The sequence below is a fragment of the Schistocerca serialis genome, chromosome 3, assembly GCF_023864345.2.
Source record: "Schistocerca serialis cubense isolate TAMUIC-IGC-003099 chromosome 3, iqSchSeri2.2, whole genome shotgun sequence".
Lineage (NCBI taxonomy): Eukaryota > Metazoa > Arthropoda > Insecta > Orthoptera > Acrididae > Schistocerca > Schistocerca serialis.
This window is the reverse complement of record NC_064640.1, coordinates 698,850,565-698,867,382: the sequence shown is the minus strand read 5'-3', so window position 1 is coordinate 698,867,382 and position 16,818 is coordinate 698,850,565. Positions and strand designations below refer to the sequence as shown.

At 38.7% G+C, this 16,818-nt stretch overlaps 1 protein-coding gene across 3 annotated transcripts in view; it reads left to right on the top strand.

Moving 5' to 3' along the window:
- Positions 1–13,548, top strand: part of LOC126470566 (uncharacterized) — a 280,645-nt gene extending 267,097 nt beyond the window's left edge. For all 3 annotated transcript variants that reach the window (XM_050098510.1, XM_050098507.1, XM_050098508.1), the window contains exons 21-23: positions 9,395–11,011; positions 12,722–12,874; positions 12,969–13,548. In XM_050098510.1, the coding sequence (XP_049954467.1) occupies positions 9,395–11,011; positions 12,722–12,874; positions 12,969–13,123 (1,925 nt within the window). In that variant the 3' untranslated portion in view covers positions 13,124–13,548. The remainder of the gene's footprint in view (positions 1–9,394; positions 11,012–12,721; positions 12,875–12,968) is intronic.
- The last annotated feature ends 3,270 nt before the right edge of the window (positions 13,549–16,818 follow it).

Here is a 16,818-nt window from a genome sequence, read left to right as displayed (position 1 = left end):
TATTGGGCACAGTTTGTCATAACACAATGTCCTGTGGCTGCACAAAAAGCATTATTCAAGAAGGTGGCATTGCTGTCAGGGTTCCTATGAGCCATAATCCGTAGGTAGCAGTTGTCCACTGCAGTGGTAGCCCTTCTGCGGCCTGAGCAAGGCATGTCATTGACATTTCCTGTGTCTCTGTGTATCTTCTCCATGTCCGAACAACATCGCTTTGGATCACTCCGAGATGCCTGGAACTTCCCTTGTTGAGAGCCCTTCCTGGCACAAAGTAGTAATGCGGACACGATCAAACCGCGGTATAGAGTATCTAGGCATGGTTGAACTGCAGACAACACGAGCTGGTGGAATGACTGGAACTGATCTGCTGTCAGACCCCCCCCCCCCCCCCTGCCCCACCCCTCCATCTAATAGGTGTTGCTCACGCATGGTTGTTTACATCTGTGGGCGGGTTTAGTGACATCTCAGAACAGTCAAAGGGTTTGTATCTGTGATAGAGTATCCACAGTCAACGTCTATCTTCTGGAGTTCTGGGAAATTGGGTGATGCAAAACTTTTTTTTTTTTTTTTTTTTTAATGTGTGTATTTATATCTCCTACTTCTGACATCATTCTCACTATGTTTGTATCATCTGCAGACAGAACAGACTTAGCATCTGGCAATGTAACAGGCGAGAGGTCATTAATGTACACAAAAAAAAGCACACAGATTGTTTTGAACATGAGCACATTAAGAAATTCTTCTACAGTGTAGAAGGAGTTTCCAGATTTCAGTTTGTGTTTGAAATCAACTTTTTTATCTATTAAATTCTTCAAATCTCTGGGTAAGTGATCAATAATTTTTATGACTGAATACCTCACTCATTTTTGTGCCACAGTATGGCTGAATGATCAATAGTGTAAGTCATTCTTCTGTTTAGTACGATATTTGTGAATGTTACTGTTGTTTCGAACAACAATTGATTGTAGATCACAAACTTCATGTAGTAGTAAAGCTGCCGTGAGACTTGTGAAACTGCTAATAGTGCAAAAATTTTATTTACAGCACCAAGTAAGTGCAGGTACTGTTAGTGATCATCAAATTTTGACTCAAGAATGTAAGTCAGTCATTGAAATAATGAAAATACAGAAGATAAGTTCTGTTTCTTGACACCAACAAAGTTCATATTCAAAAACAATCTGTGTTTCCTACAAGTTTTAACTATTTAGCAAAACAAGTATGTGAGAAGAAAGTTTCTATGATGCGAAAACTATCAACAAATACTGTCATGAAGTGTCCAACCATCACTTGCTCCAGGGTCAGGTTTCTGAGGGCTTCTTATCATCACCACATTCATGTATGCTGCACGCAGGCAGAGCACACACTTCACTAATGCAACAGGATCGTTCTCTGCTATTGATTTGTTGCTGTGCTCACTTGTCCTTGCCCACACTGCCCACTGTGAAGCTGACATTGTCCTTCATCCCAGAGACCATTTCCCATTCTGAAGAAGCTTTCAGACAGAGCGTGCTTGTAAGAAACTTGCCCACATAGTTGCTCATCAAGGCAAACTGGTCAGTGTACTCCCCACATATAGTGTTTGAATGTAGAAATACACAATCGACTGTCGTGCTGATGCATTCATACTCTAATATTCAGGACAGCTTAGATGGCAGCCTGTCCCTTGGAGAAGGTGAAAAGTGCTGCACCGCTATCAGGGTCAGTCATGTGGCACTGTGAAGAATCAAAAGCAGACCATTTGCAGATAATGTCATATTTTTCACATAGTGAGGGCATAAAGCCTTTTTGTTAAGGCTAGCAAGAAGAGATGGTGGCAAGAATTCCTGAACACACATCATTTCATTGCATTTTGTTGCACTGGAGACCATCAGATGAATTATGCCAAGAGTGGAAAGTGCTCTGTTAGTGATTTCATCAGATGGCTATTAATAGCCAAAATCTAGATTTGCAAGAATAATAAAAACTAATGGGATTGCAACTGACTGCTGTGTGCTTTTCCTTCCTTATTGTCTACAATCACTGTGCACAACGGTTCCTGATTGAATCAAAGTTGGATAAGTAATGGTGTTCATCAAGTAAAGGAGACATTGTCTTGGCTGGTGAAACATTTCAGTCAAGTTACTATCAGAATTTGGCACGAACTTTGTAATCATCAGTCTTTGCGCCAATGTCCTGTATTAATTTCCATACCTCAATGTAATGTGTCATGAAGCAAGGGTCTGTGACACTGTCAATGGTGATCTGTCCATCAGATGGGGTCATTGAGCTCAGTGTGGTCACCTTGGTGCTATTCGCAAGGAGGAGGCTATGTGCGAGCACAGGGTTTTATCCTCTCCCTTCCTTCATCCATAACAACACAAACCCATCACTACACTGTACAAAGACTCACAGTCATACACACAACACAGATACACACATAACACATCATAATAGATCGGAGAAAGGCAACGGCAAACCACCTCCACTAGGACCTTGCCATGAATGGTGGTGCAGGATTCGTGCACCTGCTCCCTTGTGTTCATATCCTGAGTGTGAAACTATTTATTATTCTACCACCACCACAAGCTATGATCCAGCTTACCATCAGGTGTTTGCTGAGGAGAGGAGTTAGAACTTAAGTTCTACCAGTTATGAAGTTTACTGCCACCCTTTCTATATCTGACAGCAAGATTCACCATTGTTTATGGCTCATAGGATACAACCAAGTCCATTCAATCATGTCATGGCAGTTCATCAGAAATAGTCTAATAGTCCTGTCATTGCTTTTATCTTTATATATGAAGCAGGACAATTTCATGTCTTGTGAAAAGAAGCCATTTTAACTGCCCTCCTTAAACATGGAAATGACATACATGTCAAAGCAGGCATTAGAGTATCATGTAGGAGGAAACAGGAGCTGTATCAGAATATGAAATACAGACAGAGCTGAGTTATAGAATTTTGCAACAGATAATACTGCAAAATGCTGAGGAATGTCATCAAACAGGTTGAAACAACACATTACTTCAAGAGAATAGAAAACTCACAGAATAAAATTAAAACTATGTGGTCAGTTGTGAAAGAGCAAGTATCAAGGCAGAATATGGATGCTAAACATATTACACTTCTCTTACTTGAGAATGAAATTGTTTGTGATCCACCAGCATTGTGCAAAATATTTAATAATCACTTCTTAGCTGCGAGAAACAAGCAAAGATGGAGTTAAATAAATTATTGGACCATTAAAGGGTAATAATTTCCATGGGTATAATGAAATTTCAAGTAGAATAAAGAATACCAGTGCACCATACTTTAGCTCGGTACTGATTGGACAATGTATGTTTCAGGTGTTGTCTGTTTCCTGAAATACTCGTTAGTGAAACCATGTTATGAACAGGACAAAAGTAATATTGTAGACCATTACTGGCCAATTTCTTTGCTACCAGAGTTTTTGAGAAACCAATGTATAGGAGAGTAGTGGCACATCTTGGTATACATAATTTTATGTAAGACTCCCAGTTTGGCTTCAGGAAAGGAGTATCCATAGAAAATGCCGTTTATTCTTTTGTGCATGAAGCACAAGGAGGGCTAAGTGATAGGTTGAGGGCAGTGGCTGTTTTCATTGATTTGACATAAAAAAAATTGTGATGATCATACAATACTTTTGCAGAAGTTGGAACATTATGGAATTAAGGGGAAAAGGTTTGCAGTTGTTCACTTCATATGCGGAAAGGAGGAAGCAGAAGGTTGCCCTCTAGTGTCAACACAAGGGGAGTGCTACAGGCTCTGTTCTCAATCTATTACTTTTATAAATCAATGATCTGATACTACTTGTTCATTTTGCAGATGACAGAAATGTTATTGTGAAAGATGTGTAATGTAATACAAGTGATGTAGTTAATAGGATAGCCAGTAAAACAAGCACATGGCTTTCAGAGAACAGATAAATGCCTAACTGTACAAAATGCAATGCATATAATTTTTGACATGGAGCTCTTGTAAAAGCAAAGTTTTGCTGTCTGAAGGTGGCCAGTCAGTGAAATCAACTGTTACAAATTCTTAAGACTAGAGTAGAGATGAAAGGCTATTTTGGGAGTATTAAGATCTTGTGCAGAAACTGAATGTTGCTATCATCACTATAAGAATGACCTCCACAGCCTCTGATACTGAAACACAAAGGCTTATCTACTTTGCTCACATTCGCTCTGTTATCTCATATGGAGTTATATTTTTGGACAGCAGGGTTCACTCACCGAGAATATTCTAATTCCAGACTGATCTACGGTGTCAGTTTATAATCTTCATGTAGGCTGTTGTTTGAGTGTTTCAGAATTCTAACTCTGTTATCCCTGTACATATATTCCATCATGAGAATTGCTGTTGCCATTATAGACTCATTCAGAAGAAATTGCAACATTTGTTCAGGGAACATGCCAGAAAAATGATATTCACTTGGATAACACTTCCTTAAAAATTTAACATAAAGGTGTGCACTATTCTACAGGTCTTATTTCCGGAAGTAAAAACAAGTGACAAACACCATGTATTCATGTCCAAGTTGAAAGGTTTCCTTTGTACAGATTATTTCTATTCTGCACAGGAGTTCCTCACAGTAGATGATAACTTTTCTGTGTTAATGTGTTATTCATTTGTGTACTCTGTTTTTCATGTTTTATTAATTCTTTAATTAATTGTTCATAAATTTTCTAGTCAGCTTTCTATGAACTACGTACTGATTCATTTCATGACCAAATAGCTTTTGCTTGCACGGACCCTGGTAAATAACTAAAATAAAATAGGTATCGTATTGTGGTCCTCACAAGGTGCAGGAAAGGCATTGGATCACATGATCAGCTACTGCCCTGTCCGTATCTTAGAATCCAGGGTTCTTCCTGATTGTTTTCATTGTGGGTTTGTGAGATATCGTTAGACTCTTAATAACTTTAGTGTGCTGGAAGGAGCTATACAACAAGCTTTCTTACACTTGAGTCAGCTAATATAGATTTTCTTTTGTCCATTTTCCAGTATCCACAGGTCAGTTGAGCCAACAACTAATCGGCTGGAAAAATGGGGAAGAAGTAATAGTTTGAAATTTTATTCTAAAGTGCCTGTGTCTTTTTTAACCATTCATGTGATGTTTTTAGTTTGTTTTAATTGAGCGTAAGGAATATGCTTACAACTTTTAAAAAATATACATCATTCCTGGGTATAATTTTTTTTTATAAAAAGCTTACCTAGTTGCTACATGCAAGGGACTTAAAGGTTAAGTCTCTCAAAGTTCTTGATATTTTTAAAATTTAAAATCATACTGCCTGACAAATAAAGTGAAACACTCAGATGGGAGAGGAGGAGATGCAATGAAACTTCATAAGTTGAGAGGGTGTTTGATGTTACTTCGGTGATCACAAAAGGGAGTCAGATTTACAAAGAACTTAGCACTACAAGCCCACTTATCAGTACGACGTTGCATCACTCTAACTTGGATACATGCACTGATTCAGTTGGGAAGTGTCATAAAGCTATTCTATCCTCTCCTGAGGCGAGCCGGCCTGCAACTGTTATAACTGGTCTTTGATATCCAGGATACTGGCACTGGTGCAACACGTGTTCTGTTGGGGACAGATTAGGTGATCTTGCTGGCCACGGAAGCATCCCAGCATCACACAGACAGCTCATAGAGATGGGTCTAGCACATGAGGACACACGATGTCATTGACATACTGTTGTGCCATTAAGCACTCCCTGGATCACTACCAGCCATGAGATGAAGTTGTACTTGATGTCTCCCCACATTGTGATGCCAGGAATAGCACCACCGTGTGTATCCAAATCTTTGGAAGAAAGGGACTTCTCCCCAGGTTCTTGCCATACAATTCATTGGTGAGCAGAATGTGATACCATTCATCAGCAGTCCATTCTTCTTAGTCATGGCACTACTCCAAATGCAGCCGTTTTTATTGTGATATTAATGGCATCCTACACATGGGATGGTAATTTTCTTGTCTGGCAGCTGCTAGTCTCCAGCTAATGGTGCAGGATGACACAGAATGTTAATCCATTACTTGTTCCTGCATGTCAGGTGCAGATGTGAAGAAATTGTGATGTGCTTGCTGCACAATATTGCGATCCTCCCTTGTGGTCATCCGGAACCTTGACGACGACTATGCGAGTATGCCTGCCCTCATGTTTCTGTGCAGTCAGACACTGCAGCACCAACACTTCCAAATGCACCACAAATCTGGGTGTTTCATGATTTGACAAACCAACCAGTGAAGATCCACAATGAGGCCCCTTTCAAACTCAGTCAGGTGGTGATAATGCTGTCTCTCACAAGTACAAGTTATCTCCATGTCCTTCACAGTGATCACTCAACATTTGACCCTGTTCTCATCTCTTATACACCGCACCGAGTTTGGTAACAACACTAGTGAATGCTGGTGGCAGTAGTACCTGTCATAGACTTATATTTCTAATCATTTACATATCCATTGATGGTGTGTATGTGTATGAACACATCTTGTCTTTTTTTTGGCTTGTAGAGTTTGTTAACCACAGAGCTTGTCTGGCCAACAAAACCTCTCTGATAAAGTGTGATTCACTATTTGTATAATCCTGACGTTCCCTACACCCTTCCCTTCACACAATCCATGCCACAATGTGCTTACATGCCTAATCATAGAGAGGGGTGTCTGATTTTTTTGGACTTTCAATATTAACCGACATGACCTTGCTATGTTGGTCATGTGGTGCAGCTTAAAGCAATAGGAAGCTACAGTTGTTATATTACCAGAGGACATATAGCTCCACTGTATGAGTTATTGATGACGGTGTCCTCTTCAGTGAAATACTCCGTAGATAAAATAGTCCCCCATACACATGTCTTGTAATGACAGTGTAATAATAGTGTTGAACCAGAATAATTCTATAATTGATGCTGTTTGTTGCTGTAGAATATACACTAGCAGTATGCCTATTTCTGCTCGTTGGCCACCTTCATGCTATTTGCAGGCAAATACACTTTGTTAACAGTTTTAAAATTATAACTAATTACAATTTTGTTTGGTTGTGTGTTGGTACTTGCATCCATATTGCATCAAGGTGCTGTTGCTGTCTAATAATTTAATTGCTGCATAAGGTACTTCAGTTGCAGCCTAATTTTATTTTTTAATCATTTAATTTAATTTTGATTTATGATTCCTGTTGTTGAGAAATGTCAGCTGAGGTCTTTTATCAATGTAAGTGAAAATTAAATGATTAAAAAATAAAATCGGGCTGCAATTGAAGTTCCTTATGCAGAAATTAGATAATAAGACAGCAACGGTACCATGACAACAGTATGGATGTAAGTACCAACACACAATGAAACAAAATTGTTATTAGTTATAATTTTAAAACTGTTAACAAAGTGTATTTGCCTGTAGATAGCCTGAAAATGGTCATAGAGCTGAATAGGTCTATTGCTACTGTATATTCTACAGCAATCCAACAACATCAATTAATAGCAGCAGCATTTTGGTTCAATGCTATTATTATTTTGTAGGGTGCTATCATCAGAGAAAACTAATCTGGTGTTCTATGGGTCAGAGCATGGAAAATTAGATGTCTTTAGTTGTTAAGTAGGTTAGAGAACTTGGAAAGGTGTTTTGATAGGCTGAAGTTGGGTACAGTGGGTATTAGTGAAGAAGGGTAGCAGGAAGAGCAGCACAAAGCATAGTGAACACCTAGTCACAGCCAAGATAATCACAAGACTGATCACAGTACTGAAAGTATATGTATGCCTACTGACTCTGTAGGCTGTGAAGTGGCTGAAAGAAAGTGTGATGTGGTGACAGAAATTATTCAGTTTGTTAACAGAGATGTTCATTTAATTGTGATTTTTTGGGGGGGGGGGGGGGGGGACTACAATTTAATTGTAGGACAAGGAAAAGTTGTGGGACAACATGCACCGAACAAAAGACATGAAAGAGGAAGCCACCTGGTAGCATTTTGCACAAAGCACAATTTAACCATTGTGGGCACTTGGTGCAAGAATCATGAAAAGAGGTTGTATGCATTGAAGAGACCTGGTGACACTATACTGTTTCAGATAGAGAGAAGTGGTATTGACAGAAAGTGCAAAATAATGAAGCTGAAGGTGAGTGCAAAGCTTTAAAAGCATGCATGGCCCTATAGAGGAGAATTAAAACCATAAGGGAAAAGAAAAGTGGCTGTATTAGTATCAAGAGCCTTCCTAAGCAAAGAAGGGAAAGTCGAAAGTTGGAAGGGATTTATAGAAGGGTTATACAATGGGAAGAAAATTGAAGTGAGTATTATGGAAAAGGAAGAGGAAGTAGATAAATACTCCCAGCCACGTCAACACTCGCCACCAGCATCAGTGACCTGAAGCATGGATGGAATGTGACAACTCCATTCCCAATAGGGAGCTCTAGACACACTTCCACTATCCATCTAGAAATAACATGGTCACACGTGTGGCTTTTTGGATCAGGCCTCCATAAGAAGATGCCGTGTGTACATTGGCAGTTGTTACTTTCCAGCAGTAACTAGTAATCACCACCTGATGTTGATTTCATGTGAATCAGCAGCAGACCTGAGAGCCATATATTGATGATGGTTACTCTTTGCCTGAATCCATACCAACTGAAAATATATGAGTTTCCTCATCCATCAAGGCATCACTCCTGCAGTAGTCATTTTAATGTGATCTGCTGCTATTCTTGAGTCTGCTGTGTCACATAAGCAAAAGCATCAGTTGCTATCTTCAGCTCTGACAGCTAACTGCTTGACATATTATGACTACAGAGCTTTTTACATACCAGAGATAAAACTACAATCAAAACTGCAGATTAGAGAAGTGAAATGTATCAACATACTTACTAGCCATTGTGAAAGTATTCAGAACTGCACTGAAAGATAGTTCCCCATCCAGCCTATTTCGAAGATTTGACTCCATGCGACTCTTCTGTGTCCTATTCTTGAAGAATAGCTTGAATGAAAAACATTTTTCTCAAATGATGAAGATATCTTTGTTCTAAATATGTATTCAACAAAGTCAGAAACAAATCTGTCTTCTAAGGAATAAAAACAGCCTGACTGTTTCTGACCCAAATTCATTAAGCTTAATGGAGATTTTGACAAGAAGTTTTTTTTAACGATGATTATTATGTTTTCCGTCGGCAAGACCACTGACATCTCCTCCTTTTCCTGTATAAGGACAAACAGTTGCTTTTACATGTAAAAAATATTGACAGTATTTAGATTTCTTTTTCTATGTGAAGTGTCAAGATTTACAGAAATATGATTCATTTATTTAAGAAGTAAGCCACAAATTGTTGCAGGTTCACCATTCTACAAGCATATTTCAGTTGTTCCAAATATTCTGTTTCTTCATGTAATAATATATCATTTGTGGTTGCAGATTATGAGGTCCTCAGCCAGACAGTGCAGGATTTCTTATCTGAAGAAGAGGAGCCACTTTTGAATGATGGCAAGAGTGAAAATGTGGGACTAAAAAGTCTGTGTGAAACATGTGGTGAAAATAAAGGTCTTTCAGAAAAATGTAGCCATTCAGCTGAAAAATGCAATCCAGACAGGGAAGAATGTTCAGTGTCAGAAGATTTGAAACAGGTTGATAAACCCAAAACACATGACAAAAGCTCTACTGGTCTGATTAAAAAAACAGAAGATAAAAAATGTACTGCCATCAGTAGTCTTGATATGGGCAATAATTGCACTCTGCTAGAAACAGAGACTAAATCTACCTCTGTTAGCAGACCGTTGACATTGGTAGAACAGAAAATGGGCACAAGTGTCCAAATAGGAGTGGATGAATGCAGTACAGCTCAGCAAGTACTGAGTAGTGAACGTGGAATGAGAGTGAGAACAATAAAAACTGACCCCAAAATAACTGTACAGCTGGTAGAGAATGTACCTAGTGTTTCTATGGAAACAGAAAAAGGAAAATCTGTTGTGGTGTTGCAGGCAGGAAATGACAAACCAACATTGCAAAATAAATGGAGTGACATTGATGAGCCAGTGCAGTCAGATAGGAATGAATCCGATGCAGCTTTTCATGTGGGAAGAAGTGAGTGTGCAAAGAAGAAACATGATAGTCTTGTGCATGCAATGAAAGATATACATGATGGGACAATGCAGGCAGTAAGGAATAAAGCTGGTGTTCAGATTCGTAAGACCCAACTTAACGTGACTGCAAAAGAAATAAAGGAGCAGGGTGTTACAAAGTCCGTACCACAGAGGAAATTTGAAACATCTCAACAGACTATAAAGAATCACAATGATGGAACTACAGATACCCTTCTTAAAGACAAGGCATCTTCTGAAAACACTGTGTTGAGAGAAGGTTCTCACAATACGACAAAAAGTGCTAGTACAGGTTCTGAATCACAATGTAGAGAGCAGGATTCTTACACCAGTATCAATACTGACTTGTCTGAATTGAACAATGCTCAAACAGAAATGGCTAATGAAAATGGAGATGATGCAGGAAATGACTCACCAGATTCTTTTGATCGTATATTAAATGCATTAAAAACTGGATCGGAATCAGTTTCGTGCCAAGAAAATTTAAGTAGCGATCCAGATTTCGAATCGGAATTGGCCATGCTGGAAGAGACAGTTCACAGCATAGAGTCTGACAGTTGTGGTCCCTCTGGACTGGAGCTAGTGCAGAACAATAGTAACCCATTAGGACCTCCTCCACATCTAGCTTCTCCGAGAGGAAATAAAGTGTCTGTAAATAATTACGGTACTGTACAATATGAAGCAGTTATGGATAATGCTAGAGATGCAATTGTTTCAAATATTTTAAATCAGACTTCTGAACAGTGTATTAAAGAAATGAACCCAGTGAATATAAATGCAGCTCCCGTAATCTTTGAGGATTTGGTTTTACGAGACGTAGAGCCTGTCCATGACAGAGTAAAATCGTCTGAAACGTCCGACTTGCAACTGCCAATGGATGCTGCTCAGATACTGCAGTTGGCAGATAGCATGGAAGAGAGCCTCTGCAGTTCAGGTAAGTTTTCAGAATCTTTCTGAATAGTGTTTTTTTCTGTGGCAGGTTGATGTATTACTTTGCCTTGGCACAAAACACTATTTCATCTGTAGGCCATCACTTGTTGGTCTCTTTGTTAATACTGCATATCCCTCAGTTTTCAGCTTCTATAATAAGAAAGTAACTTAAAATGTTGCACTGACCAGAGAGATGTCTTCATCCTGGACAGCTAGCTGAAATGAATTTTAATTTAAAGGATGAATATTTAACTTACCAGGAGAGTGTGCACTGTTTTGAGGTTCCTCACCGATTAAAACTGTGTGTTGAAGAGGATCTTGAACCTCAAACCTTGACTTTTTCAGCCAGTGCTCTTACTGATTGAACTACCTGGCACAACTTGTGACCGGCCGTCACCACTGCAAGATATGTGGGAGACCTTCCGTGAACTGTGGAAAATAAGAGTTGGGTACTGGCAGAATTGAAGCTTTGAGGGCAGTGCACGAGTCGTGCCTGGATAGCTGTCAGTAAAAGCATTGGATGCAAAATATGAGCTTCAGAATTGAAATGCTGGTTTGCCACATGGTTTTAATCTGTTGTGAAGTTTCCACTGTTAATATGCTAGAAGGCAATGTTTTAAACAGTTATGAACCGAGCTGCACTCGGGCTGCCCATGTTTAGGTTTTCTGTAATTTCTCTAAATAACATAAGGTGAATGGTGCAATTCTCAAAACCTGTTTCCTGTGCCCCCCCCCCCCCCCTGCTCCATGTTTAATCTGAGCTCATACTCAGTCTTTAATGTCATAATTGCAGACTGGATGTTAAACACTGATCCTCCATCTTTTTCTCATCAGTGCATATTTTGTATTTGTTTCTCTGTACAATTTTGCTTAATTTATCATATTTGCTTTATAATAGATGCCGTAGTTCCCTATTACAAATACGTTTTGCTGTAACAGACAACATCCTACTTCTTGATCAATGTAATGAATGGTATGTAATATTGTCACAATAGGGATAGCATAACACAAAAACAAAACATCAAAAACAATCCATTAGTAAAGGAAGTGTACAACAACTACAAAACTATAAATATTAACTAAAGAGAAATATTGCGTCTGGTTGTATACATTTATTTGCTTGTTAAAATTATAATTCGAAAATAGCTGACTAATGACATTTCACTTAGTAATTATTTTCATATGTAGGACACAGATTTGTAGAGATTCTACAATGCGAATGGTAGCCCTTACTCTATTAACCATAAGTTGGTTACAGTTTTAAACTACTTTCCATAGTACTTAGAATACATGTAATATAGTATTCATTTTTGATACTCTTGCTTGGCCAACAGATTTCAGAATCTCTTAAAAATGGAAAAGAATAAAGTATTCTTTAAGCAAAGTGCAATACAAGTGCTAAATGACAGATTCTGTACATGTGAGGGCATCCAACTACATAAATTATATACATGTATCTTAATTAAATTTCGCAATTTAGGCTACATATGCAACATACAGGGGATTATTTTTCCATGCACATCATTGAAATAAAAAAGTAAGTTTGTGAACTATATTCACTGAGTAGTGGTTTATGTAGAGCCAACATATATTGAAGTGTTGTGACGCCTGCCTCATACCCCACCCATGCATAAACCTCCTCCATTCTCACTCCCTCCTCCTCCTCCTCCTTCGCCTCCTCCACTGAGTATTACTACTTTTTTATCTGATGCAGATTCAGAACGTCATCAGCATGTCCCAGCGACAGGACCACAACCTGAGGCACTAATTGAAACTGATGTGTGTCGTAAAAATCTTGCATATCACATTGCTGAGGAGCACAAAAAACTTATGCAAGTGCTTGATGCTGCTGAAGAGCAAGTGAAAGGTGACTAGAAGATTAATATTACTTGATGTCATGAAATTGAAAGACATATTTTATAATTTAACATAATACATTGTTTGAAATAATTTTTTTTCAGACCTAGAATCTAAATGTATGGATGAAAGTGAGAAGATGAGACCTACAGATATTCAACGGCGTATGAAGAAAATTATAAAAATACTTAATCTTGTTAATGGCCTGACGAAACAAGACAGTGTTCAGTCAACAAAAAATATCTCAGACTCTAAATAACATTTTATTTTAAATAACATTCTTGAGTTAGGAATGATTATTCATATGCTCAGGGACCTGCAGAACATATTTCATGATTCTGTAATTTCGTATCATACTATAGGATATTCATTTTTGTAAATACATTAAACTTACCTTTATTTATTTTGTTAAATTTTAATTTCATTTGTGAATTAATATATGTTATTGTTTTTCCTCTGTAGAAGATTAGATTTCCAAATAGTTGGGAGAAAATACTTTAATGAAGAATGATACCAAATTTGTGTTACTTATACTTTCAGTACAATGACTACAGTGTTATTTTGGTAGACAATGAGTGTTCTAAGTGTAAATGTAAATCTGTATTTTCAGCTGAAAATTAGCTTGCTTTTGACACATGTCAGACCACATTAGCAAACCATTAAACCTTGACTGAAATGTGAGAAGTTATATTAATATCATGAATCATGAAAGTAACATGAAATACGTGATTTGTTGAGAGAGAGAGAGAGAGAGAGAGAGAGAGAGAGAGAGAGAGAGAGAGAGAGTGGGTGGGTGGGTGGGTGGTCTTTGATCTTGCTGAGATTCCGAAAACCGAACGGATGAGACCTACAGGTACCTTTTTAAGGAAGAAAAAAAACAGATATATGTCAGCCGTCTGTAGTTATATTGATGTCTGTTGTAATGTTGTACAGACACAATGTCAGAAGAAATGCCAACCAAGTTTTATTCTGCTTCCAAATGAAAAGGTCACAATAACACTTAATGAATTATGGAACAGTACAAAGTCTTATAACTATAGAACACATCAGTTTACAATCTTGTAGGTAAGCATACAATAAGCAAGTAAACATAAGTGAGACCGAGAGCCCGAAGCGCCAGGCTTATATTGGGCTGTTGTCCACATGGTACAGCACTTGCTGCACCGTCCATCCAGGATACGAGACGACGTCTCTAGGCCGGCTGCGGAGCAACTTGTATAGGGAGCTGTTTGATTGTGTGTGCTCGCATTATATTGTTACAACACTCCTTCCCCCGTGGAAAAAAACTGTTCATTGTGGAACTGCCCATGTCTTCATCAATAGATAACGACTGCTGCACCAGGTGGTGTGCTGTAGTATGACATGTGGCCCAGCTCCTTCACCAGGGTGTATACGATCTGGGAAAAACCCGGGAATTTTTTCATCCGGGAGAAAACCGGGAAAAACCTGGGAATTGTTTAGAATTCCGGGAATTTTTCATTGTTTTAGTTTTCAGTTAAATTTTTGTGATTTTAACGGGTAAGAACCAATACTCTAACAAAGGATATTACTGTATCCCGCTACTGCAGAATAATACTGCAGCAACAAAACATGAACGAGAGAAAAAAGAAAACGAAAATAAAACTTAAGTAGCAAAGAAAATGCACGGTATACAACAACAAAACAGTGCTCATACAAGCGTCTGCCAACAGGAAAGTGTCAAAGGCTTTAGGAAGACTATGCAATGCTTCATAACAACAAACTGCCTCCGATGAGCGTGACGTGACAACTGTTTAAATTAGATTCGTTTGAGCTGTTGCGGGCGGGTTCTTTGGCATGCGTAGTTGAGTCGGTTTTCTCCCGCTTCTGGGTACAGAAGTGTGGCTAGGCGCCACTACTTAATATTGCCTCGGTTCGGAAATATAGTAAATCTGGGGCTGATGCACAGAGCTGTCTGAGTTGAGGTGGGGAGCGTCCATGTGACCTGTGTTTACGTTCAGTGATTTTGTTGTTTCCTCTTCGTTTATTGCTCTCATGTTAAATGATAACAAAACAGATTTTTGTGGCCGGGAGCTATCAAATGAATTAAAATATGTTCGCATAATTACGGAAGGCTAAAATATGTTATTAGTTTCAGATTTTATTTCCATCTTTCTGACAGAACAATGAAGTTATTTTTGCTGGTTTGGTAAACATTCAAATGGCTCTGAGCACTATGGGACTTAACATCTATGGTCATCAGTCCCCCAGAACTTAGAACTACTGAAACCTAACTAAGGACAGCACACAACACCCAGTCATCACGAGGCAGAGAAAATCCCTGACCCCGCCAGGAATCGAAACCGGGCGCGGGAAGCGAGAACGCTACTGCACAACCACGAGCTGCGGACTATGGTAAAGAGATTTGGCTTAAAGTTAATCTTTTCTGCTGAGGCAGTCAATTTATTTGAAAGGAAGTGTTTAATTTCACACTATTGGCTAGTTTCAACTGTTCGCTGCCTTTCAAGTGCACGTGTGGCATTACGCCATAATAAAGAACCAAACATGAGATAATACAATACTGGTACTCCAAGAAAATTTACATACGAATGTGCATTTTAAGCTGAATTATGCGTTGTTCACGAAATTCCGACGCTCTTGAAGTATCATCTGATGTCTTGTTTCTTTCATGCCATACGTAAGATCTTTTAATCTTTTTCACGTACGAACATATGGGCTTCCTGCGTCGTCATAGCTGCGCAAGCGCGGTGACACCTGTTATTTGGCGCTCTCTTGCAACTGCTGAAACGAACCTATTTCTAACAGGTCGCGGGAAAATATTGTGGATGGTGGTTTGAAAAGCGTTACATTCAAAGCAGATTTCCTTTTACGCAAGATGAACTATGTGCGAGAATGTACGATGAACTTCTTAAATCGCAAAGCGTTTGACTCTCATTTAAAAATCAACTCTTTGAGGACGACCATTTAGAAGAATTTCGAGCCGAAAAGATCAGACATTTACGTCGTTTTACTGGCACATTTGTGTGATGTATCTTAAAGTGTAACACGTGCAAGAAAGATCAACATTATATGTGGAAGCTTAACTTCTCTTCCAGCTTATTAATCTTCGAGACCAATATTGTATGTGAATGCTGTGTATATTAATTTAAACCATTAACTTTTCTTATTTGTGTGTTCGCGCTACTTAAGAGTGATCTTGCTATTGGCTCACTACATCATGTGTCCTATGCTGCCATCAGCTGGCGAGATCACGTGACAGGAGCTATGACTGTCTTACAAAAGCGCATCGCAATCTCGATTTCAATGTTTCGGAAAGTAATATGCGGTGTTTGGTGGAATTCAAATTTATACCTTCGTAATACGAAAATATGCAGCATACATGTTGCTGCACATCAAAGGTCTTTCAAAACGTGTATTCCCCCCTCTAAGTTTCGTTTTCTAAAGTGCCGGGAAATTCTACTGCAGCATATAAAACCATAGGACTGATGAGTTTTACAGTGCCGAGGAAGAGTATACTGTAACTTAACACAGAAAAAGTGTATTTTCGTCTGGGAGAAAGTGTATTTTTAACCGGGAAATCTGGGAAAAATCCGGGAATTTTTTTTTCCTTGTCCACGTATACACCCTGTTCACCTATCCATTGGACGGGTCATAACTCTTTGTACAAAAATCTTTAGACACAAATTGTGGGCTGTTGTCTGTCACAAGTGTATTTGACAATCGTTCTAAGGAAAAAAAATCTTTAAAATTTTGTACTTGGCTGGAGCAGCAACCATACGATGAATTTTTTTTTTCTACAAGAGGAAAAAATCTTTGAGAGGCTCTTGGATGTGGATGTGAAACAGACCACATAAGAAAATTCTGAGAAAGCATCCACTACTACAAGCTAAAAGGAGTTAAGAATGGACTTAAAAAATCAGCGTGACTATGCTCTCAGGGGCATTGGGCGGCAGGCCACAGGGAGAGAGAGGCCTG